This window comes from Panulirus ornatus, chromosome 27 (assembly GCF_036320965.1).
Source record: "Panulirus ornatus isolate Po-2019 chromosome 27, ASM3632096v1, whole genome shotgun sequence".
NCBI classification, from domain to species: Eukaryota; Metazoa; Arthropoda; class Malacostraca; order Decapoda; family Palinuridae; genus Panulirus; species Panulirus ornatus.
In genome coordinates, this window is record NC_092250.1 from 3,053,260 (window position 1) to 3,079,237 (window position 25,978).

At 38.7% G+C, this 25,978-nt stretch overlaps 1 protein-coding gene across 2 annotated transcripts in view; it reads left to right on the forward strand.

Moving 5' to 3' along the window:
• Positions 1-25,978, forward strand: part of LOC139757540 (tyrosine-protein kinase BAZ1B-like) — a 141,541-nt gene that overhangs the window by 78,273 nt on the left and 37,290 nt on the right. Inside the window, exons 1-11 of one of the 2 annotated variants that reach the window (XM_071678104.1) lie at positions 485-682; positions 5,924-6,099; positions 6,387-6,483; positions 6,876-7,199; positions 9,333-10,047; positions 10,370-10,519; positions 10,610-10,726; positions 11,383-11,502; positions 19,428-19,643; positions 23,793-23,942; positions 25,349-25,465. In XM_071678104.1, coding sequence (XP_071534205.1) covers positions 570-682; positions 5,924-6,099; positions 6,387-6,483; positions 6,876-7,199; positions 9,333-10,047; positions 10,370-10,519; positions 10,610-10,726; positions 11,383-11,502; positions 19,428-19,643; positions 23,793-23,942; positions 25,349-25,465 — 2,295 coding nt within the window. In that variant the 5' untranslated portion in view covers positions 485-569. Of the gene's footprint in view, positions 1-484; positions 683-5,923; positions 6,100-6,386; positions 6,484-6,875; positions 7,200-9,332; positions 10,048-10,369; positions 10,520-10,609; positions 10,727-11,382; positions 11,503-19,427; positions 19,644-23,792; positions 23,943-25,348; positions 25,466-25,978 lie in introns of those variants that run through there. The other variant, XM_071678105.1, reaches the window with a different exon arrangement.

Genomic DNA, 25,978 nt, shown 5'->3' on the forward strand with positions numbered 1-25,978 from the left:
AAGGCATAACGTCTCTATGCATCCGTAAAGTACCTAAAAAAGTATCTTACATAAGAACAGTAAGAATAATAATGAAACAAGGAGGACGTTACACAACTTTAGACGATGTTAATGATAGCAGATGACATATCATCATTAATAAAGACCTCCCAAAAATTCAAGAAGGCTACAAAATGTTGATTAGTTATGCTGATGTCTCACCTGGAATGCAGAGTGAAACAGCAGCGTTACGAAGGTCAAGTGACAGGAAGCCGCGACCCGCCAATACAGTTGCCAGGTCTCGCTGTACCATTTTCCCGCCATGCTTATTTGTTGATACTTTCTGTTGGTTCCCTTCCAGGATATTAAGATACCCATTTCCTTCTGTCTTAAGATTTGTGTAGATTAGATCAATTACTCTATAATATATTTCATGGAAGGCAATGCGGTGTATGGGGTAATTCAGGAGAAAAATATCAAAATAAAAAGAGCCTGAGAAACATCAGGACGCTCGTGGTTTCGAACGAGAGACGCAGTATCCGTGGTCCTCCCATCATTTTTTCGGTCAAATCCCTTTCAAAATCTTCCAGATGCCCCTGCTACAGGGCCAAGTTTTCAGGCTCCTTAAGCCGCCGGACAGTGTGGAGCCTGGGACACAGCTGTACGTCATTCAACACACAGGAGAGAAGTTTGTGAATAAAAGGTAAATGCCCGCGAAAGCGCCGGTCTCTGTTTACGGTAATATCCCAGGCCACCGTATTTGTAGATCTCTTCATATTTCTCATTTATCTTGACCTTCCCTTTCCATACCTCATGTCCCTTGGTTGCACGTAATGTGCAAGTGTTGTCACAGATCAGATGAGCCTTGAGGGCCCCTGAGACGTGAATTTGACATCTCTGGGTCAGGAATAAATTATCTAGAAAGAAACAAGATGGAGATATTGTCATTTCCCGACCTTAGAATGGAGGAAAACCAGTGCTCGGCCTCTCCTGCTTGGCTCCACCACCCCCTTCATACTGTCATGACATTAATTACCGTATACAGAACAACTTACCCCAACTGTGTTTTGGTGATGGAATTTAGAAAGTCCCTCTTTTATTAATAAGTGATAATTAACCCACATTTTGCAATTATTGGCAGTTTGTTATAGTTGACAAGAAGTGATTATATGTTTAGATGGTGATTACAGGTCAAGTGACATTGAACATGCATATTTTCTGCTTGAGGAATCATTTTTTGATTATTAGTTTAACATGTAGCTGTTTTAACCATTAATGAAGTTTCATATTAATTGGATGGTTATAAAGGATTTTAGTTGTGCTATGAGTTTTTATATCATGGTATATGTTGTCAGTCACAGCTTTTGATAGTGAACTCTGAAGAAGATTGTGTGAAATCAATAAGCAAAGAAATAAGCAGTTTGTAAATTCATGAAATTTCATACAGCTTTTTTTTCTTTTCTTTTGTTATGGGAGATTGTCCCTGCTTTTCTGAAATTGTGGTATCCCTATCTCTGGACACCAGTGAGTATCACTGAATACCACTGAAATTCAAGAGGATTGTGGTATAGTAAGTTAAATACACATGAAATAGTGTAGAAAACCTAGGAAAGCAGTAAATTTTTTGTTTGTGTCTTCCTGTGAATGTTTCGCAGTCTACAATCTTTTGATACAATGCCATACTTTCTGTTAATTGAAAAATTGGTGTTTTTCGAGGAAAGTGAAAAATTATTTCTCCTTTTAGAACGAGAAAAAATACGTATAAGGAAAACAGAAGAAATGTAAGAAAATAGTGTTATTGGCCTTAATTTTCTCTTGGAGAAATAGCAAACTTCCTGTGAGTGCTTGCCATTACAATGAATGTGTGTTACACTGGTGCTGATATGTCTCGGCTGGCGATACTCGGTTCTCTTTATATTATCACAAACCCCACCCAGAATGGATGTCCAATATGTAGTTACCCTTGACCCGTGTGTCTTTATTGCTTCTGATGTGCTTATAGTTTAGTATAACATTTGTTTTGTGATACTCGTTTAAGGAGACCTGTTAAATTGCTTTTGATTGAAAAATATGGAAAACATTAGTACTACATATGTCTGGTGTATTCCGTGTTGCAACATTAAGTGTAAAAGAGGGTAATTTACCAGTCTTCCTTGTGTATCAATTTTTTTGTTACTAGTAACATGCACAGAGGATAGATTGAAAGCTGCAGTACAATTTGGAACCTTATATTCAGTAATTATTTTTCGTACTTTTTTGCCGTTTCCCATGTAGCAATGTAGTGCTAGGAAGAGTGACTTCATTCATTTGCATTACATTCTATTCAGTGTTATCAGATTACAGTGGTGTTGGTGAGGGCCTTGAATGTTAGGAAGAATGTGAAGGTAATTAATGTAAAAGTAGGTGAAACATGCATATGATCAACAGAAAATATGGAATCCTTACTTAGCCTCCTTAGCAGGGAAGATTTATCTTGATATTCTGTATCTAGGTTAAAACATGCTTGATACCTATTATTAATCTTTGTGCCAAATGCCCATAGACCAGGCATTCATCACCCAGACTCTCCACAAGCAGCTTTCCATGCTGCCCCTGGCATTAGATCACATTGATGTAATTATATGTTTGAGTCTTGGCAGGATAGATGAGGTAAAAATACTTTCTGTTGTTATTTTATGTGTTGTACTTGCTTATACATTAGGAAGTCCCACATTTTCCCGCATATTCCTAACCCTCACCACTGTTGCCTTATTTCAGGCTTATACAACAGGATTTTATAACTTGTCACAGTTGTGGTGATCAGCTTCCCATATTCCCTACAATGCTAAAGATCCTTCTGATTTTTTCTTTCATACTTGATGGCTGTTTCTCGTTTTAGTTTGTGCCAGGAGTAGACGAGGAAAAGGCCTGATTCACGCACGTCCATTCTCTGTCCCTAACCTGCACGATAATTTTATCACAGTGTGTAACAATGTGTTGAAACCATTCAGGAACCTTAATATGAATGTTGAGCAATGTTTGAAAAAAAAATGAATGAAACTAACATAGACTTGTGACTATGTATTTGAAAGCATCGGTGAAAAAGGCAAACAAGAGTCTGTGATGGAGAAATTTGATATGCAACACACCTGCCACCAGTTGGCCACATTTGGCTGATCGCAAACATGATGAACGACCTCTTGGTTATTTGACGTTATAGGATGAAATGCAGTGCTCCATCATGGTCTGTAGCTATCTTTCTATTCTTTAAACATTACAGTACCAATGCAAAACTAAACTTCTGATATACCAAATGAATCACCAAAGATCCTAGTTGTACCAAACACACAGTAAATGTTTACATAATTTACATTTTACATAATACATAATAAAGGTACATAGATTTTAGGTAAAGCACTAGTTCAGCCCTACGACTTATTACCCATGGGATGTGAGTGTTTAAAGATTAGTATGTGAGTGGCACAGCGTGATTTGGATCATTTCTCTTTTAATGTTTGTAAATAAATAAGGTGATAGTGGGGAGGGCTATAAAGCTAAAGTCATAAAAAATGATGTTGATTGATGCGGATGTGGAATCAAAAGAACCTATGTAACTTCCAAAGGCTTTCCCTAGCAGTTGATATTTACCATGATTTTTTCATCTTGCAATCAAAGTATATTAGCAAAACTGCAGTCACATGTATTTTGATTCAGAAAATGTGCTTGATTTTAGATATAGTTACTGGGCATTTTGTTTGTGTATTGCATGCAGATGCAAAATGGTCAGCAACTTGATGTATACAAATATCACAATTACGTTATTGCGAAATGACATTGAGAATAAGATTAATTTCAGACATTTAGGCATTTTGTTTGAACTTTTCATAGATTCTCTTACTTTTAGAATTTATAAATTTTTTAACACCACATTTTCCCTGGTCGAAATTTCTAGCTTTTATAGCATTTGAGTTTGTTATCGGAGGGAACAAAAATATCAGTCGTGCTATGCCGCTGCTATTATGTTTTGCAAGCAGTACACTGCCAATGCAAAGTACATTCCACATACACCAAAGGTTGAATTGGAACTTTACCAGATATTATTCAGAACTCATACTTGAAATAGAAGCAGCACTTTATGTTATACGTATGATTGAATTGCAAGGATAATAAAGAATTGCATTGGATAATTTCCTGAAAAGTATTAATGAAAGTAATATTGATAATGCATACTAATTCTTAAACTGTAAATATGGTATTATGTCATATTACATATCAATTAGAATACAGTAAAACTTGGGCTAGTGTTGTGAACGCCATAATATATGGTGATATGTGTCCATGTGACATATTATTGCTTTCCATATTTTATCTGTGAATTATTTATAGATATTTGAAGTGCCTAATGATGGTTTGCATGAACTTAAAAAACTGATTCTAACTTAATCGAGCCTTTGAAAATGTGAGGATTTCGTAGTTGCACCAGTCACTGTTAAATAGGTAATGTCCTGTTTTCCTTTCATGCCCTTAATTTGTTTTAACTGCCAATTTTAGTATTCAATTGAATTTCCTGTGGAGTAGTTAGATTTATTATGACAGTAGATTAAGACTGGGAAAAGCTTGATATGAATCTTTTTTATTCAATAATAAGTAAGGTGATAGTAGGGAGGGTTGTGAAGATCAGTTGAAATATAGATTCATTTGTTGTAAAAGTTGGTGATACCTTTAAAAATCAACAGATTTTTGAAGACCTTTTTAAGTATTGCCTGGGGGCTGAGATTTATTGTATTTGTGAAAGTTGTGGTAAAAAAATGTACCATCATTAATATCATTTGCTGCCTTCCAGCACATGGTGAAGAATGTTTGCTTGCATGTGATTTGCACACTGAATGCATTTGTGTGTACATGAACAAGTAGCAAAAACTGGATATAAACTCAAGACAGTAACATACATATTTTTCATTTAACATTAGATAAGGTAAATTTTGATTGGTGGGGGGAAAATTAGGCTAGGATTTCTTAGGTTCTGTTTGAATTTTTGCCTTGTGTATTTCCATCACATAGCACATTTTCCCTGGTCCTATCAGCTATTACTAACTTACTTCTTTTTCTTTCATATTTGTTCATCAGTTATTGCCAGGAACCCAGCTCTGCACAGCCTTACCTATAACCCGTGCCATGCATCCATATGATATTGTTAGGACTAGTATTCCTTCAGACATGCCCATTTCTGCCTCTCAGATGGCATTCTTTCTTTCCACACATTCTTCAAATGCTCCCAGGACCTTTTCCTCCTCCCCTACCTTAAGGCTCATCTCCGCTTCCATGGTTCCATTCTCTGCCATGTCCACTCCCAAGTATTGAAAACACTACACTTCCAATTTTTTTTCATTCAACCTCACACCCCAACTGATCCATCCCTCAACCCTGCTGAACTTAATACTTTACTTTTATTCACATTCACTCTTAATCTCCTTTCACATACACTGCTGAACTTAGTCACCAACTTTGCAGTTTCTCACATGAGTCTGCTTCCTGTGCTGTAACATATGCAAACAGTAACTAACATGACTGAATATATATTTCAAGAAAGTACAGTATGTATAATTATGCTTTGTTTCTTTACCAACTGTCTCTAAACAGGGTGTGGTCTGGTGAACATTAGATTACAAAATTATTTCTCAACCTTATTTGAGATGTGAGAATAACAAGACAAAAATTTCTAGAATTCTTCCTTTTTTGAAGACATAGATATCAGCCCCAAAAACAACACCTGGTGTAAATGGGAATGTATTGTAAGAGTAACTGTTCTATCAATGGATGTTACATAAGCAGTTTTGTTCAGAACATGATCATGGTAGATTAGGTTAGCAAACTCTACAAAATGTTACAATGTAATGCATTTTTTTTGTGGCTTGCTCATTACTTTTCTGCATTTCTTGTGATTTACCTTACTTTCATTTGACAGTGACTATGATGATCGATTGGCTTTGTACAGTCAGAGCATATGGACGTGTCAGTGTAGTGGCAAGTCTGGCCTCACACATCAGGAGGCATGGACGAGTGAGGCCAAAGTCCGAGTACTTCTTAATTCCTCATTTCCCATGCCCCTCCTCCCACCCATTCTCCGAACTATTCACCATAGTGAGTAAATGGTTAGATGACCACTGTTTAACTTATAGAACATTTTCTTTTACATATTAAACTTATACAGATTACATGGCTGTTTTTAGGAATAGTAGTGTGACATTTATTAAAAATTCATATTAAGGTTTGTATTCTTAGATTAATGAATAATTGTGTGAACTTAGTTACGTCTTTCCTAGACCCTTGATTGTGTAGGTTGGTCCTTTTATTGATACTTAGTTGCTGAAAATACAGTATTTTTATTAGACTCTTCTAACTTTTCTCATCCCATGCTTATTTTACAGGCACATTGCCACTAGATCAGCTTGTGGAAGCTGCATCAGCTTTGTGTTATTCTCGTTTTCATCCTGGTGAAGAGTTAACACTCTTAGGTCCACAGCCGTAAGTTGTTGTTGTTAGATTTTACTGAATATAATGATACATGGTGCATTAAGGTTTTTTAATAGTCTTTTGTAAACTTTTGGAATGTGTAAAAGAATATTCCAGGTAGTTTAACCTTGTAAGGGGGAAGGTTATAGATGAGAGTGGAAGAACCATGAATATTGAGGTAGCTAGAACTAATGTATTTTGTAGTTTTATAATGGTATTTTGTTAGAAAGTAGTGAGCTTCATAGATTATTGAATAGTTCAAGTGGGTATTAAGCATACTGCTGAATTGCCCATCCTGTAACAATCATTAGTAAATGATATATGCATTTAAGATAATTTGAGTTATTGTTTTTGAGCATGGTGTTATAATGAATTGCATTTTGTTTCATCCTCATTTACTTAAGGATCCAAGTTCGTGTCATTAATGCAAAGGAGGACAGCAGCTATCCTATCAAAAGAGAGTATGGTCTTAATGTAAAGAATACATCATCGTCAGTTACACCTTCCACTCACCTAAGCAATGGATGTTCTCCCATTAGTGAGAGCCCCATGGTCAATGGGACAAGTAACGGGACTGTTGGGAGTGAAGAGTCCAGTCCCTCAAATGGTGGAAAGGGGAAAGAAGACTCCCCCGGAAAGAAAAAAAACTTGTTACTCCCTTTGCTCTATGATGTATCAGTGATAGGAGAAGATAGAGTCATTACAGAAGTTCCAGCTAAGCATCTCCAGTGAGTATTTCTGTTTTATAACTCTGCCCACAAACATACAGTCTCTCCTTGTCACATATAACACTTGACAACACTTATGTCGCACAACTCATTCTTCATAACTCTAGATTTTTCCTTCAGAGAGTGCTGTGAGCCAGCCTTACCTTTTGGCAGAATGGTAGGAGCAATAGATAGAAGTTGTGAGTAGGAACATTAGGTGGAACTAGTAGGTAGGAACACTAAATAGGAGCATTAGGTAGAAGTAGGATGGAACTGGAGGCAGGAAAATTAGGTAAGAGCCTCTGAAAACACTGCACTAAAGTTGTCCTCTATTCATGGCTTGTTAAGGGTGAGGCACTAAAGCTTAAGAAGTAGCATTAGAGTTCACCAGTTATGGAGATATCCATAAGGGAGTTCCTGGAGGGAACAGACATTAGATTGATAGAGGGATAGATATAACTTTTTATTCTTTGCACACAGCAGTGTTCTGAAAACGACTAGCAATATGAAATAATCTTTCATCATTTGTATGCAATTACAGACATTTGAGGACGATATCTCTCTGGGTCATTTAGTCATAGAAGCCCGACCTTAACACAAAATGCGGCAGGGGTGTGTGATGTCTCCATGGTTGTTTAATTTGTTTATGGATGGGGTTGTAAAGGAGGTAAATGCAAGAGTCCTGGAAAGAGGGGCAAGTATGAAGTCTGTTGGGGATGAGAGAGCTTGGGAAGTGAGTCAATTGTTGTTCGCTGATGATACAGCGCTGGTGGCTGATTCATGTGAGAAACTGCAGAAGCTGGTGACTGAGTTTGGTAAAGTGTGTGGAAGAAGAAAGTTGAGAGTAAATGTGAATAAGAGCAAGGTTATTAGGTACAGTAGGGGTGAGGGTCAAGTCAATTGGGAGGTGAGTTTGAATGGAGAAAAACTGGAGGAAGTGAAGTGTTTTAGATATCTGGGAGTGGATCTGTCAGCGGATGGAACCATGGAAGCGGAAGTGGATCATAGGGTGGGGGAGGGGGCGAAAATTTTGGGAGCCTTGAAAAATGTGTGGAAGTCGAGAACATTATCTCGGAAAGCAAAAATGGGTATGTTTGAGGGAATAGTGGTTCCAACAATGCTGTATGGTTGCGAGGCGTGGGCTATGGATAGAGATGTGCGCAGGAGGATGGATGTGCTGGAAATGAGATGTTTGAGGACAATGTGTGGTGTGAGGTGGTTTGATCGAGTAAGTAACGTAAGGGTAAGAGAGATGTGTGGAAATAAAAAGAGCGTGGTCGAGAGAGCAGAAGAGGGTGTTTTGAAATGGTTGGGCACATGGAGAGAATGAGTGAGGAGAGATTGACCAAGAGGATATATGTGTCGGAGGTGGAGGGAACGAGGAGAAGAGGGAGACCAAATTGGAGGTGGAAAGATGGAGTGAAAAAGATTTTGTGTGATCGGGGCCTGAACATGCAGGAGGGTGAAAGGAGGGCAAGAAATAGAGTGAATTGGAGTCATGTGGTATACAGGGGTTGACGTGCTGTCAGTGGATTGAAGCAAGGCATGTGAAGCGTCTGGGGTAAACCATGGAAAGCTGTGTAGGTATGTATATTTGCGTGTGTGGACGTGTGTATGTACATGTGTATGGGGGGGGGTTTGGGCCATTTCTTTCGTCTGTTTCCTTGCGCTACCTCGCAAACGCGGGAGACAGCGACAAAGTATAAAAAAAAAAAAAAAAAAAAAAAAAATCTAAAATTTTGACTGACCCCAGATGACCATTTTCCAAATGCCACTCAACCATGGGAAACAGATCTATATTTAGATTGTGCCTTGTTTTAGGCAAAAATGTAACCTGAAAATTGGTATTTTCATGCATAGTTGCCCCTTTTTGGCATTGTTGCCCATTTTTATGTTGTGTGCTTATCTCTTATGAAATCCTAGGAAAAATACTGGCTTGTAAGGAAAGGTCTTTAGAATATGTCCCTTAAGCTTCTCTTGGTTTAGAAATCATCCTGTCTCTTATAATGAGAATTCTCTTTTCTTTCATATCTTCACCCAATACAGACTACTACTACTTCTGATTGATCTGATGCATATTTAAAAACACTGACCATATTATAAGAACTTTATCTTGAATTTAAGCCTTAGGTGAATAATATTTTCTTTCCACAGACGAACATACAGAGTTCCTCCAAAGGAACATTTTCGTCTCTTTGTACGAGCAAATGCAATTAGACAACGTTCTAGTGCTTATACTCCATGGATTGTTTCAGAAGATTTAGTTAAGCAGTACAGCATTCCAAGTAAGCTTGCTTTGATATTTACCAATCCAAAAACAAATTCATTTGGCAGGAAAAGAAAGGCTGAAGGATTAATTGAAGAAAAAGCAAAAAAGGTGAAAGCAGAAAAGGTAGAAAATATTAAAACAAATAAAATAGAGATAAAGAAAAGCCATAAGGCAAGTAAAAAACCTAAAGTAAAACGTGATCCAAATGCCCCAAGACGAAAGCCTGGTCCTAAGCCAGGTTTTAAAAGAACTCCTAAGCTAAACCAGAAGTCAGAGCTTCCAAAGCATTCACACAAGACACAGAGACCAGTTAAAATAGAAAGTAGTGATAGTGATGATGATGTATCTCTTGCAGTGTTAGCAAATAGGTCACCGAAAGTAGAAAATGAAACTCTTATAAAGCCAGACATAGTTGCTGTACCTGGCATTGTTCCTTTGTTGGAGCCTAAGAAGAGAGAGGCAGGAATTGCTGTTAAGGAGCAGTCTGTGAGAATAAAGAAGTTAAAGCAAGCAACCCTTTTTGACATGAGGACTCCAAAGAAGAATGGTGATGGAACACAAAGAGCTATGACTACCCCGAAAAGATCACCACAGAAAAAGGTGAGTAACCTTGATATAGATTGTTATTGCTGTATGCCTTGGTTAACAGTGGAATATTTTTAGCTATCTTAAGAATGATGCTTGAATCATGATTGCTTGTTATAACCCAGTGTATGTGAGCAGTACCTCATTGTTAGGCAAATGTTGCCAAAAACTCGGTGGACTGTATCTACCAAATGAATTGTACCATTCTGATTGTGCAGCTTATTTATGATTGTGAACAGCCTAACTTTGCTGTTGAATGAACTTTAAGATTCCCACAATTTTCTGTAATTTTTTCTTTTTGTTAGTATTTGCTGAACCATAATTCTTCCCTTTACAGCAACCAACAGCAGAATCAGTGTTGCGTATGCCTATAATGAAGAAAATGGTGCATCAGTACAAAACTCTGAAGGGTATGAAGGGTACAGGTCGCAAGCTAGTTCACACTATGGATCAGGTTCTCAAGAAGCTTACTCTGCAGCACATTGAGGTAATGAAGATAAGTTTTTCTTTTGGGAGTAATATTATTGTTTATGATTTTTTGCAAGATTCTATATATGCTTTGAACATTATTTTTCAGGTTATACCTGATGCTGACCTTCGAGCAGATATCCTGAAGCGTCATGAGCGTATGATGGAAAAGCGCATATTGGCTAAGATGGCACCAGAGGAGAGAGAAGAGTACCTCAAACAAAAGGTAGAGTGCTTGGTTTTATTGACCAAATCAGCACATCATATCTTCCAGTTTGTACTGTCTCACATTGGAAACAGAACCTATGATGATACTTCAGAATGCTAGTTTTGTATGACTGAAAAACCTATGCATACTGTTATCACCATATAAGGCCAAAAAATTGCTGTTAGGAAAAGTTCCATGGTCCTTTAAGTATATCTGTCCTTCGAAACACTTGGATTATTAAGATAGGTGAATGTTCTGAAATTGTGTACTAATTAGAAAATAAACTTGAGAGATGCAGCATAATGTACTTGAGGGAAGTTTAAGAAGGCTTTGTCCATAATCTGCTTACTTCAATAGTTTCTTGCTATCATGAAAGATTGGATAGAATTCACATTTTAGAATTATTTCAGAGGAAAGAGGCTGTAGTAGTTCTTGTTTCACCTTTTCCTTATCCTCATCACTTGCTGTGTGGAAATCAAGGTTATATGAATTTAGGTAAATCATTTGATTAAAACTGATTATCGCATGGCTTTGCCTTATTTTTTAATTTTTTTTTTTGGTAAGATCATTTGATGGAGCCAAGATATTGTAACATTCAAGGTTTTGGCTTTTGTTAATGGTGAAATGGTGAATCCAGAATAGATATTGTATGTTATCATCATTACATCTTACAGGCTAAGGAGGAAGCAGAGAAACGTATGCAGACCAAAATGGAACGGAACCAAAAGATGGAAGACAAGCTTCTCCCTGACCTGAAACCTCTTCCACAACCACAGCTAGTACCTACTCCGGAGGTGAGAATTCTTTTCATCTGCACTGTATAGATGTTGATTTTAGACACGTAATTATGCAGTATCCCTTTTTAGCATTGATATCTTGAAGATACTGACGGATGACATTTGACAGCGGTGAGCTCTGGCTAGCCGCTGATTTTTCTTGTATACATAAGTTTATGTTACATATCATGGTTCATCTTGGTAGAAGCAGGCACATTCCACATTTGTTTGCACATCCTTACACTTGTCCTAAGTTTAGGTTGTGACTGCTTGCTTTGTTAGATTGTTTTCAGACTCGATGAGATTCCGTTTCACAGACCATATGCTAAAGAGTGATTATGAAGATTTATTATGTGTCTGGATATTCATCCAACTGAATTTAGCAGGGAATATGGATTTTGAGAATCCTTGAAATTACTTGTTCCAGTACTGGTTTATGTCAGTACTTTTTTCATTACTTGTTTATGTCAGTCTCCTTTTTTCTGTGTATAATTGCCTCGCCTGGCTCAGTAGGGTAATGTCAGAAACAAGTGAGCAACAGCTTCATTTATCACATTTACTCAAATGCTGTTAGACATAATTTTCTGAAAGCATTGCTTGCGATTCTTAGCAAAACCCCACAGGCTATTCCTTGCCCAGATTAGGAAAGTGAATTAAATGTCTTATCATCTGTAGGTGTTTTGTTAATTGGAATTTTGCTTTGAGTGTTCCCTACTTCTTTTGCTTCTGTGTTGCTAAACAAGAGAAATGTTTTTGCAGAGAAAGCCAAAGTTAGTTCTGCTAGTAAGATCGAACTCTCTTATGTCTGTATATCAGCATTACCAGTGATTCTATTGCTGCAAGACTCCAATTTAGTGTAATTCTGGAAAACTTGTCTGATTGGTAGACTAGTGTGGAGTCTGCCCTTTTCTCTCAATATCATTGGTAGCAATTTTTATTATACACCCTTTGTAGAACAGCCCTGGTAGTTTCTGTCAGTTAAGATAGATTCATTTCGTTCTGTCAATATCTTTAACTCCGTTTCCATTAACACAGGGTGGATAAGGTGCATACAGTCTGAGGGTCATTCATATTATGCCTCACCTTAAATTAAGTGTGATGTGGTGAACATTCCTCCACACTTCTAGAACGCTTCATGAAAATTTCCCATGCACAGTAAGTTGATTCATCATGAGAGTCGTGGATGGTTTGAATTTTAAAACTAATTTTTGCAGTGTTTTCAAAAAGCACTGTAAATTTTGTTTTCTTTTTCTGTAACTTACATGCTTTTGCAGGGACACTTGCTGCAACTGATTTGCCATCTTTAGGCACTGGACTGAGTGAAAGTTTCCCAAATAGAGTTAAGCTGGTTATATGATGGATTAACTTCAAATGTCAATATTTGTGGACACAGCTATAATGATCAAGCCCTGGCAAATTTATATAAAGCTAATGGTATACCAAGGACAAGCTTACTTGAAATACTTATGTCAGTTGCAGAAATCTGTATGTTTTAAGAAAATGACATTCTCTTCTTGTTTAAAAAAGCTGAAGTATGTATACAATGTTATATATGATTAAGTAATTATACAACCCCAAGACCCCTTGTATGGGGCCCCTACTGCTTTGAGGCTGTACTACATTCAGATGTAGGGAAATGGTGGACTTCTCTGAAGGGATAAGTTCCTTGAGAACTTAGTCCCCTCTGATTTGCCTACATGTCTAATTCTCAGTCAGACTTGCTCTGCATGTAGCAGCTTTCCCTCCACTACATATATTGGTAGCATCTTCCAAGAGGCATCTTTGTCAAACACATCATATGTTTTCTCCAGATCTATGAATCCATATACAAATCCCTCTGAGTATATCTTACACAAAGTCTTCAAGGCAAACACCTTTTCCACACATCCTTTACCATTCCTGAAGCCATACTTCTCAGTCAGATGCTCTGTGTATGCTACTAACATGATAGATCCCACTCGCCCATAAAACTATCCAGGTATATGCAACAGGCTTGTACCTTTGTAATATGACCATTTCTTTTTGTCCCTTGTCTTTAAATAATAATGCTTTATAGGAATTCTTCTAGTTCTCAGGCACCTCGCCTTTTGTCTGTTCCCTGCATTATTTTTTCTAATGAGAGAAACAGCAGACAAGTGAAAAAGAAAAAGAAGTGTATGTTTTTCTTTCTCTTTTCTCTCATACTTGTTTCCAGTTTCCCATGTTAGGTAGCGCCAGAAATGGATAAGGACAGGTTGCATTTTTTCACATCCATTCTTAAGACAGCATGTGCATTGTACTGAAACCACAGCTCTCCATCCACAACCATGCCCTACATACTCTTCTATGGTTTCTCTCAACTGCTTCACATACCCTAGTTTAGTACATTCATAGCATTTTGTCCCCTGTATATCAAATTGTTCCAGTTAATCTTTCTGAAGCACATGTGACACCCTTCTGTAATTTCATGCCCTGAGCACTCAAAATATTTTCACACCATCCTTACATCTCTTATTTGGTTTACCCATTCTCCTTTTTTCCTCCATTTCTGACACATATATCCTCTAATTGTTGATGATATATCTATGGTTAGGGCATTCATTTTGCTTGTGCCATCTTTCTTACTTTTTACCACTTCCCATCTTCTCCCTTTGTTGATCTCCCTTTTGTTCTGTTATTCATTAGGGCCTCCTTCCAGAAACTTTTGTATTTATCTAAGTCCATTATAATGCCATTTCCCACATTAGTTAGGTAGCGTTAAGAACAGAGGACTGAACCTTAGAGGGGAAAGTCTTCACTTGGCCCCCGTCTCTGTTCTTTCTTTTGAAAAATTTAAACTGGAGGGAGGGTCTACCCTCTCCCTTCCCATTTAGTTGCCTTCTACAACATGTAGGGAATACAGAGGTAGAATTTTTTCTCCCCTATCTCCAGGGATTATATATAGGTAGTGATGAAGTGAGGAGGAGATGGAGTGAGTATTTTAAAGGTTTGCTGAATGTGTTTGATGATAGAGTGGCAGGTGTATGGTGTTTTGGTTGGGGGTGGTGTGCGAAGTGAGAGTGTCATGGAGAGTGGTTTGGTAAAGAGATAAGAGGTGGTGAAAGCTTTGTGGAAGATGAAATCTGGTAGATTGGTGGGTTTGGATGGTATTACAGTGGAATTTATTAAGAAGAGGGAGTGACTGTGTAGTTAATTGGTTGGTAAGGATATTTATTGTATGTTTGGATCATGGTGAAATGCTTGAGGATTGACGGAATGCATGTATAGTACCATTGTATAAAGGCAAAGTTAATAGAGGTTAGTGTTCAAACTACAGAGGCATAAGTTTGTTGAGTATTCCTGGAAAATTGTATGGGAAGGTGATGATTAAGAGGGTGAAGGCATGTACAGAGCATCAGATTCGGGGGATGCAGTGTGCTTTTAGAAGTGGTAGAGGATGGGTGGTTCAGGTGTTTGCTTCGAAGAATATATGAGAAATTCTTAGAAAAACATGGATTTATATGTAGCATTTATGGATCTGTAGATACTTAGAAAAACATGGATTTGTATGTAGCATTTATGGATCTGTAGAAGGCATACGATAGTTTTGATAGAGATGCTTTGTAGAAGGTTTTGAGAATATATGGGGTGGGAGGTAAGCTGCTAGAAGTAGTGAGAAGTTTTTGATAAGTGTTTAAAGCATGTTTATGGGTAGGAAGAGAGGAGAGTGATTGGTTTCCAGTGAATGTCGGTCTGTAGCAGGGGTGTGTGATGTCCCTATGGTTGTTAAATTTGTTTATGGATGGGGTGGTTAGAGAGGTAAATGCAAGAGTTTTAGAGAGGGACGAGTATGCAGTCTGTTGGGGATGAGTGGGCCTGGGAGGTGAGTCAGTTGTTGTTTGCCAGTGATACAACTGTATTAGCTGATTCAAGTGAGAAACTGTAGAAGTTGGTGACTGAGTTTGGATGAGTGTGTGGAAGGAGAAAGTTATTAGTTTCAGTAGGGTTGAGGAACAAATTGATTGGGATGTAAGTTTAAATGGAGAAAAATTGGAGGAGGTGACGTGTTCTAGATATCTGGGAGTAGACTTAGCAGCAGATGGAACCATGGAAGCAGAAGTGAGTCACAGGGTAGGGGAGGGGGCGAAGGTTCTGGGAATGATTAAGAATGTGTGGAGGAGAGAACGTCATCTTGGAGAGCAAAAATGGGTATGTTTGAAGGAGTAGTAGTTCCAATAATGTTATATGGTTGCGAGGCATGGGATATAGAAAGGGTTGTATGGAAGAGGGTGGACGTGTTTGAAATGTGATGTTTAAGGACATTATTTGGTGTGAGGTGGTTTGATTGAATGAGTAATGAAAGGGTAAGAGAAATGTGTGGAAATGAAAAGTGTGTGGTTGAGAGAGCAGAAGAGGGTGTGTTGAAATGGTTGGGGCATATGGAGAGAATGAGTGAGGAAAGATTGACAAAGAGAATATATGTGTCAGAGATGGAGGGAACAGGAGAAGCGGAAGATGAAATTGGAGGTGGAAGGATGGAGTGAAAAAGATTTTGAGCGATCTGGGCCTGAACATACAGGAGGGTAAGAGGTGTGCAAGGAATAGAGTGAATTGGAATGATGTGGTATATTGGGGTTGATGTGTTGTCAGTGGACTGATCCAGGGCATGTGAAGCATCTAGGATAAACTATGGAAAGTTCTGTGGGGCCTGGATGTGGATAGGGAGCTGTGGTTTCGGTGCATTACACATAACAACTAGAGACTGAGTGTGAAAGATTGTGGCCTTTTTTTTTGTCTTTTCCTGGCGCTACCTCGCTGAAGCTGGGGATGGTGATGCTGTTTCCTGTGGGGCGGGGTAGTACCAGGAATGGATGAAGGCAAGCAAGTATGAATATGTACTTTTGTATGTATATGTCTTTGTTTGTGTACCTATATGTATGTATATGTATATATTTCTTTCTTTCTTTCAAACCACTCGCCACTTCCCGTGTTAGCGAGGTAGCGTTAAGAACAGAGGACTGGGCCTTTTTTGGAATATCCTCACCTGGCCCCCTCTGTTCCTTCTTTTGGAAAATTCAAAAAAAAAAAACGAGAGGGGAGGATTTCCAGCCCCCCGCTCCCATATGTATATATATATATATATATATATATATATATATATATATATATATCCCTGGGGATAGGGGAGAAAGAATACTTCCCACGAATTCCCTGCGTGTCGTAGAAGGCGACTAAAAGGGGAGGGAGCGGGGGGCTGGAAATCCTCTCCTCTCGTTTTTTTTTTTTTTTCTTTTTTAGTATTCCAAAAGAAGGAACAGAGAAGGGGGCCAGGTGAGGATATTCCCTCAAAGGCCCAGTCCTCTGTTCTTAACGCTACCTCGCTAACGCAGAAAATGGCGAATAGTTTGAAAGAAAGATATGTATATATATATATACAGTGCGGTTTCAGAAGTGGTAGAGGATGTGTGGATCAGGTGTTTGCTTTGAAGAATGTATGTGAGAAATACTTAGAAAAGCAAATGGATTTGTATGTAGCATTTATGGATCTGGAGAAGGCATATGATAGAGTTGATAGAGATGCTCTGTGGAAGGTATTAAGAATATATGGTGTGGGAGGCAAGTTGTTAGAAGCAGTGAAAAGTTTTTATCGAGGATGTAAGGCATGTGTACGTGTAGGAAGAGAGGAAAGTGATTGGTTCTCAGTGAATGTAGGTTTGCGGCAGGGGTGTGTGATGTCTCCATGGTTGTTTAATTTGTTTATGGATGGGGTTGTAAGGGAGGTAAATGCAAGAGTCCTGGAAAGAGGGGCAAGTATGAAGTCTGTTGGGGATGAGAGAGCTTGGGAAGTGAGTCAATTGTTGTTCGCTGATGATACAGCGCTGGTGGCTGATTCATGTGAGAAACTGCAGAAGCTGGTGACTGAGTTTGGTAAAGTGTGTGGAAGAAGAAAGTTGAGAGTAAATGTGAATAAGAGCAAGGTTATTAGGTACAGTAGGGGTGAGGGTCAAGTCAATTGGGAGGTGAGTTTGAATGGAGAAAAACTGGAGGAAGTGAAGTGTTTTAGATATCTGGGAGTGGATCTGTCAGCGGATGGAACCATGGAAGCGGAAGTGGATCATAGGGTGGGGGAGGGGGCGAAAATTTTGGGAGCCTTGAAAAATGTGTGGAAGTCGAGAACATTATCTCGGAAAGCAAAAATGGGTATGTTTGAGGGAATAGTGGTTCCAACAATGTTGTATGGTTGCGAGGCGTGGGCTATGGATAGAGATGTGCGCAGGAGGATGGATGTGCTGGAAATGAGATGTTTGAGGACAATGTGTGGTGTGAGGTGGTTTGATCGAGTAAGTAACGTAAGGGTAAGAGAGATGTGTGGAAATAAAAAGAGCGTGGTTGAGAGAGCAGAAGAGGGTGTTTTGAAATGGTTTGGGCACATGGAGAGAATGAGTGAGGAGAGATTGACCAAGAGGATATATGTGTCGGAGGTGGAGGGAACGAGGAGAAGAGGGAGACCAAATTGGAGGTGGAAAGATGGAGTGAAAAAGATTTTGTGTGATCGGGGCCTGAACATGCAGGAGGGTGAAAGGAGGGCAAGAAATAGAGTGAATTGGAGTCATGTGGTATACAGGGGTTGACGTGCTGTCAGTGGATTGAAGCAAGGCATGTGAAGCGTCTGGGGTAAACCATGGAAAGCTGTGTAGGTATGTATATTTGCGTGTGTGGACGTGTGTATGTACATGTGTATGGGGGGGGGGGTTGGGCCATTTCTTTCGTCTGTTTCCTTGCGCTACCTCGCAAACGCGGGAGACAGCGACAAAGTATAAAAAAAAAAAAAAAAAAAAAATATATATATGGGGGTTGGGCCATTTCTTTCGTCTGTTTCCTTGCGCTACCTCGCAAACGCGGGAGACAGCGACAAAGTATAAAAAAAAAAAAATATATATATATATGTGCATGTATGGGTGTTTATGTATATATGTTTTTTTTTTATTTTTATCATACTTTGTCGCTGTCTCCCGCGTTAGTGAGGTAGCACAAGGAAACAGATGAAAGAATGGCCCAACCCACCCAAATACACATGTATATACATACACGTCCAGACATGCACATATACATACCTATACATCTCAACGTATACATGTATATACACACACAGACATACACATATATACACATGTACATAATTCATACTGTCTGCCCTTATTCATTCCCGTTGCCACCCTGCCGCACATGAAATGACAACCCCCTTCCCCCACATGTGCGCGAGGTAGTGCTAGGAAAAGACAACAGAGGCCACATTCGTTCACACTCAGTCTCTAGCTGTCATGTATAATGCACTGAAACCACAGCTCCCTATCCACATCCATATATATGAATGGATGGGCCATTCTTTGTCTGTTTCCTGGCACTACCTTACTGATGTAGGAAACAACGATTAAGTATGATAATAGATAAATAGTTTTCATACTTGCTCAACTTCATCCATTTCCAGTTCCTCCCTGCCCCACAGGAAACATCATTGCCACCCCATGCATCAGCGAAGTAGTGCTAGGAAACAGACGAAGAAAGGCCACATCCTCTCACATCTTTGCACGAGTTGTCATGTGCAATTCGCTGAAATCACTGCTCCTTATCCACAACCAGGTCCAACAACCTTTCCATGGTTAACCCTTTTCACATGTCCTGGTTTAGTCCATTTACGGCATGTTGAACCCAGTATACCACATTGTTCCATTGTACTTTGTTCTGTGTGATTACCATTTGTGCATTAGGGAGTTTTACTTGTGTATGTATATATTATGTATGTGCAGTTGTTTTGCACCAGGTATCCATTTATCAGCCAACCTCAAAGGGGTATGCATATGTTATAGATATACCTGTTTTTCTGCTCAATCTGTGCCTGTAAGTATGATTGCATGCTTATATTGAAAGATGGCATTTTCATTTAATTTGCAGTTTGATTAATGTCATTTCATTTTTATAAGTAGGAGATCCCCAACTCACTGTTTGGTGATGTGGCCATGGTGGTGGAGTTTGTAGAGTGCTACCATGAAATTGTGAAGACAGACAAGAAGAAGTCTATATCGTGTAGTCAGCTGATGCAAGCTTTGGCAGCAGGTTCACGTGGCTTCAAGTACGTGGCAGAGCTGATGTGTCTGTTGCTACGTTTGATCGTAGATGATGAAAGAATTGGTGGTAAAAAGGTGAGACCCTTTTTCTTTAATTTCATTAATTAAGGGAAAGGTATGGCAGTGAAACAGTCTTAAGTTAGCCTTTTAGGCAAAGGTGCCCTTTCCTTCCTCTTTTTGATAGTTCCTGCAGTTTTCCAGTTAGAAGGTAATTGGTTTGGCAGTTTTCAGTAATTAATGTTAAGACCAATTCTTCTGACTGTGAGATTGCTAGAAATGTTCAGATTCACTCATGGAGCTGGATTATATATTTTGTTGTTTAACTTTCATGAAAACTTTTGTGTCATATTCCTTAGGTTTAATTTGCACTGTTTTTAGACTGAAAATTTGTCTGTAATTTGTATATTAGTTAATATGATTTTTAATAATTATTGTAATCAGAATTTAGTATTAAATGAATTTTTATAATTTATTTTGAAATCTACTGAAAGTGAGACTGTGTATTACAGATTATAACTGAAAAGAATTTTCTCGTATCTCTTACTGTGCTCACTCGTATGGTGATTCCACTTTCCATCCTTCTCTTCTAATGCTCGATATCTTTCTTGTACTGAACATATTTTCTGTCTCACTTCATACTTGCGCAGCATGTGAAAATAGGAAGCAGTAACCTTGTTAGACATGATATTGGCAAAATTATACTTCTCAGTACATCTGTTTGTCACTCATTTTTCTATGTTCTTTTGCAAAATGCCACAATTCAAACATGTGGTAATATGAATGTGTAGAATGTAACCATATCCTCCAGTCTATCCTGGAAATCCCTCATTATCAACATCAAATTCTAATTTGTAAAAGTTAGGGTAGCGCAAGGAAACAGATGAAAGAATGACCCAACCCACCCACACACACGTGTATATACATACACGTCCACACACGCACATATATATATATCCATACATCTCAACGTATACATATATATACACACACAGACATATACATATATACACATGTACATAATTCATACTGTCTGCCCTTATTCTTTCCCGTTGCCACCCCGCCACACATGAAATGATAACCCCTTCCCCCGCATGTGCACAAGATAGCACTAGGAAAAGACAACAAAGGCCACATTCGTTCACACTCAGTCTCTAGCTGTCATGTATAATGCACCAAAACCACAGCTCCCTTTCCACATCCAGGCCTCACAAAACTTTCCATGGTTTACCCCAAACGCTTCACATGCTTGACAGCACGTCGACCCCGGTATACCACAGTGTTCCAATTCACTCTATTCCTTGCACGCCTTTCACCCTCCTGCATGTTCAGGCCCCAATCACTCAAAATCCTTTTCACTCCATCTTTCCACCTCCAATTTGGTCTCCCACTTTTCCTCGCTCCCTCCACCTCTGACACATATATCCTCTTTGTCAATCTTTCCTCACTCATTCTCTCCATGTGACCAAACCTTTTCAAAACACCCTCCTCTGCTCTCTCACACACACTGTTTTTATTACCACACATCTCTCTTACCCTTTCATTACTTACTCGATCAAACCACCTCACACCACATATTGTGTTTTGAATATGTATTTTTTAGAAGGTAGCTTAACAGTATTTTGCAATTTGTGCAGGATTTTGTGTGTAATAACTGAAATATACAGTGTGGGATTAGCTGTAAATATAAAAATCATTTAGAATTAGGACTTTTATTGTCATTAAGAGAATTGCCAGCTTTAGTGAAACACATCTAGAATCTTTATGAAGACAGCTTTTGTTTATCTTGAATATTATCTAAATGATTTTCTTTATATTTTTAATGCTCTGGCTTGTTATTGCCTGTTTTTCTTATATTTATACCATTTACAGGAGAAAACTTTAGTTCTAAACTTTCCAGTTATTTTTCTTTGTCCAGCACACTTTTCAGGGAATACTACTATAGAAAATAAAGCTTCTTTCAATACCTAAAAAGATACAAGTCAGTTTCAGACTTTTATTTTTGTTGAATTATTGGATGATTTTAGGAGTTATAGTGAAATAAATTTGTTAAGTTCTTTCTTCATACTTGATCATCATTTCCCATGTTAGCAAGGTAGTGCCAGGAAGAAATGAAGAAAGGCCACATCTATTCACATACATTGTCTAGCTGTCATATATAATGCACTGAAACCAGAGCTCCCTATCCACGACCAGGCCTCACTAACTTTTCATGGTTTACCCTGAATTCTTCATATCCCCTGGTTCAGTCCATTGTCAGCCTGTCATCCCCAGTATTCCATTTCATTCCAGTTCAATCTATCCTGTGCACACTTTTCATACTCCAGCATGTTGAGGCCCAGATTGCTCAAAAGGTTTTTCACTTTTTCCTTCCATACCCGGTTTGGTCTCCCCATTCTCCTTGTTCTCTCTACTTCTTATGCATATATCCTCTTTGTCAACCTTTCCTAGCTCATTCTATCGATATATGTTGATTTATAGATTGATGGAAGTGATAGAATGTAGAATAAGTGAGGAGCAAGGTGGTTATAGGAAAGGTTGGGTTGTGTGGATCAGATTTTCACTGTCAGAATAACTGTGAAGTATCTAGCGAAAGGTAAGAAGCTGTGCAGCATTTTTGGATCTGGAAAAAGCATATAACACAGTCATATAGAAAGCTATATGGGATGTGTTATGATATATGGGTCAGGGGGACAACTGTTGGATGGTGTGAAAACATCCTGTAAAGGAGCATATTTAAGGGTGGATGGAGAGTTGAGTGAAAGTTTTGCTAAATGTGTGGGTGTGAGGAAGGGCTGTGTCATGTCACTATGGCTTTTTAACCTATATATGCTTTGAGTGAAAGCAGAACTAGGGAAATAGGGTGCAGAGATGGAGTGTAGTGGTGAGGTATGGCGGCTAGTGAGAATCCTATTTGCAGATGATACTGTGTTATTTGCTGACAGTGGAGAGCAGTTGCAGAATGTTTTGTGTTTTATGATGTGTGTAATTGTAGACAATTAAAGGTAAATGAGAGTGAAAGAAAAGTAGTGGTGTTTCAAAGCAATTGGAGTGAAAATATAGATTTTGTAAAACTCTTAAGATTGGGTAAGTTTCTTGATATGGAAGGAGAGACGGGGGAGAGAGCAGTACATGGTAGAATAGCATAGTCCTCCTGAACCTGACTTATGCATCTTACACTTGTTTATGGGATGAGCCACGAGTTAGAATCCAGGCCGTGGAATTGAGTTATTCAAGGGGAGCATGTGGTATGACTAGATGGAATTAACAAAACAATGTAGGGGTGTTTGACATTTGTCATGGAAGGGAATACACTGGGAATGAATTGGTAAGTGGTAGAGTGGGTATGAAAAGGTATGTAAATAATGGAAGAGAGGAAGTTTACAAGGAGATTGTATGATATTTAGATTAAAGGGGCTAGTGTTAGAGGAGGACCACCCATAACATGGGGAAATAGAGTAGAATAGTACTGGAGGGAGAAAAATTGTGGAAGAATGTGTGAAATGATGTATGCAAGGGAGGCATGTAAGGATAGGGATAGGTGGAGACTCTTTTGCGACCCTCTTAATTAGAGTTCCTAGAAGGAATGGGCATCAGAGATGTAGATAAGTAGATTGATGCTTTTAGGGAAGTACCTAGAAAATTAATTGCACAGTGAAAGGGTTAACTCCTCTTTGGTGTTACCTCTCTTTTGCCATCTCCCTCCATATGCTGTATTGTTGCTGTTCTCTCACTGTTGTACAGGCATTATTTTGGTGACTTCTTTTGAGGTATTTGTACATATCCCCACCTTCAAAGCTTGAACCTGAGGCACAGTTGTGACTCATGCTTCTCACAGTTTCTTTGAGGAGACTGGCCACTAAGGGATTTACTCATATGATGTCTCTTATCATCTAATAACCAAGCTGTAGAATTCTCTTCCTATTTTCTTCTTTCCCTTCTCCTATAGATTTTTGATCTCTAAGGATCAGGTCTACAAATAAATAAAGAGCCCTGAATAATCGCCATATTTTTTTTCTCTTTTTTTTCATTCGCATGAGCTGGATTTTGATTAGGATATGTTTAACCTGTGCCATGTTAGTCACTGAAAAAATTGAGAGCATAAGTTTTTTTTGAAAGATGAGGTAAGGTAAGATTTTGTACATTACTTATTCGAGAGCAAGAAAGAGTTAATTTTGCAGTGGAAGACTAACCAGAAACTCCATTTATCATTTGTTTTCTCTATAGGAGCTGGGTGTGAAGATTATTGAGTTGCCAGTTCACTATCAGACAGCCATAGAGATTGCTCGACTGTGCCTGAGCAAGTGTGTGCTCTCAGAGTCAGCCAGCCAGCACTCAGATGATAATACTGATGAAGGGGAAGAACAAAATGAGCTGGTAAGTGAAAATTTCTTCAAAAAGTTGTATTGATGATTTAATCCTGTAAGTAGCATTTATGATGTCCCAGACAGGTCTGTTGAGTTTCAGAACACCAGTGGACCTTTCAAGACCCATTAACAACCATGCAGTAACCTTAAAGCATGGATTTACCTGGAAATGTCTCTCTGAGCTTGCTGCTAAGTGCCATGCTTCCCAATATGGTAACAGACACACAAGATGTTGAGAACCAGCATTTGAAGGTTCTTGATTGAGTCTACTGCCAGCCTTGTCATCAAGTAAACAAAAACTGACTTACCTCTGAGGCTTCTTCACCCCTCCCCGAAACACTGCGTGCCTGCTCTGCTCCAAGCCCTTTGCATTTACCTCCTTCGCCACCCCATCCATGAACAGAATGAGCAGCCATGATGACAACACACACTCTTGCTGCATACTTGCCTTCATCTGGAACAATTTATCATCTTCCTACTCACACACCTACCTTACTGTCTTGATGGAAACTCCTCTCTTCTTATAGTAGCTTTTTTTTCAAGCCATATTTCTTAGCACTTTCGGCAAAGCAGTGTGATATTGTGTGTGCTGCACCATCTTATTCAGTATTCACCAGTACAGCTTACTAGGGTTACCATGTTTGCTCAACAGATTTTTACTTACCGAAAATTCTAACTAACCCAGTTCAACTGCCGTCCCATGTACTTCAGCTGCAAGGTTTTCACCACTTCTCTTTTCACCATACCTTTTGCCATGACTCTCTCTGTATACCTCTATGTCCCAAACACCACATTGCCACATTATCATCTAACATATTCAAGTCCATCAAAATACTCCATCTCCTCTTCTCATCTTCTTTGCCCATTACCACAGTTCTCTGTCTTCCCTTTATTGATGATCCCATTTGTTCTCTTGACTTCTCAGGTTTCACCTTCCAAGATACTCTCCCTAACTCTCATTTTCTTTTAACCAAGCTGCTTGCCGTGACTCTTTCTTTGCATATCTCCATTTTCCCCACTTCACATCATTAGATCATTTTATTGATTCACCACAAACTTTCACACTAATTTCAACCAAGAAATGGTTGGGCATTTTTCCATATGCTGCCTCTCTTAGCACATTCATGTGCAGTGACTTTTCTGTTGTACACCAGTTATTTAATGGGTTATTGATTATTGCCCATGTTTGATTGTAATTTCATGAAGGATGGTACATGATGTAATGTTTCTGTATGTATATCTTATTAAGGTGGCATCAAAAATAGATGAACACAGGTATCATTTGCATACATCCACTGCATAGCTGTCATGTAAAATGCTCTGTAACCAGAATACTTATCTTATTATCTTGAGTATTATTTAGAAATCCTTTTGATAATAATGGATATTTCAATATTAAATCTTTGATCATTTCAGTCTGATGGACTTATTCACAAGCTGGAGTCTAGTGAGTTATATGAGCTACAGCCAGTAGAAGTCATAGCTGTTCTGAAAGCTCTCTGTCATCAAGCTATTGCCTCTGACACAGCTCTTGTGAGTATATGTTTATTGAAAAGTTTTGTGCTTTAATTATATTCTTATTTGATCTGGTGAAGTATCTGTTTGAGGGCTGTATGATGTGATTAAAAATAAAATGGCAAGGGAGGGTGTCCTTAAGAAAGTTGATTGATGTTGAAAATTTAACTATCCTCTAGAATTGAGTGTAATTGTCATCATAGAGGCAGGAGGGGTAGCAGAATTTTAGTTACTGGATAGTGCATAGAACTTGATAAAGGAGAGGAGAGGGTGGAGGAAGATGCTTCCCTTCTTGCATTTCACTTTCTTAAAGATGGAACTGAGGAAGGAGCCAAGCAAGTAGTACTCATCCTCCTTGAAGGCTCAGGCTAGGATGTGTATGTGGATGAAACCAGGGTGACAAGGTAGGGACAAGTAAAATGTTCAGATTGAGTGAAACTATGGTTAGGGGAATGGGAAGAATGGTTCGGAATATCCCAGGATAAAGTTTGGGTTTATTGTGGCAGCAGGAGCAAAGGAGGGAGTGACACT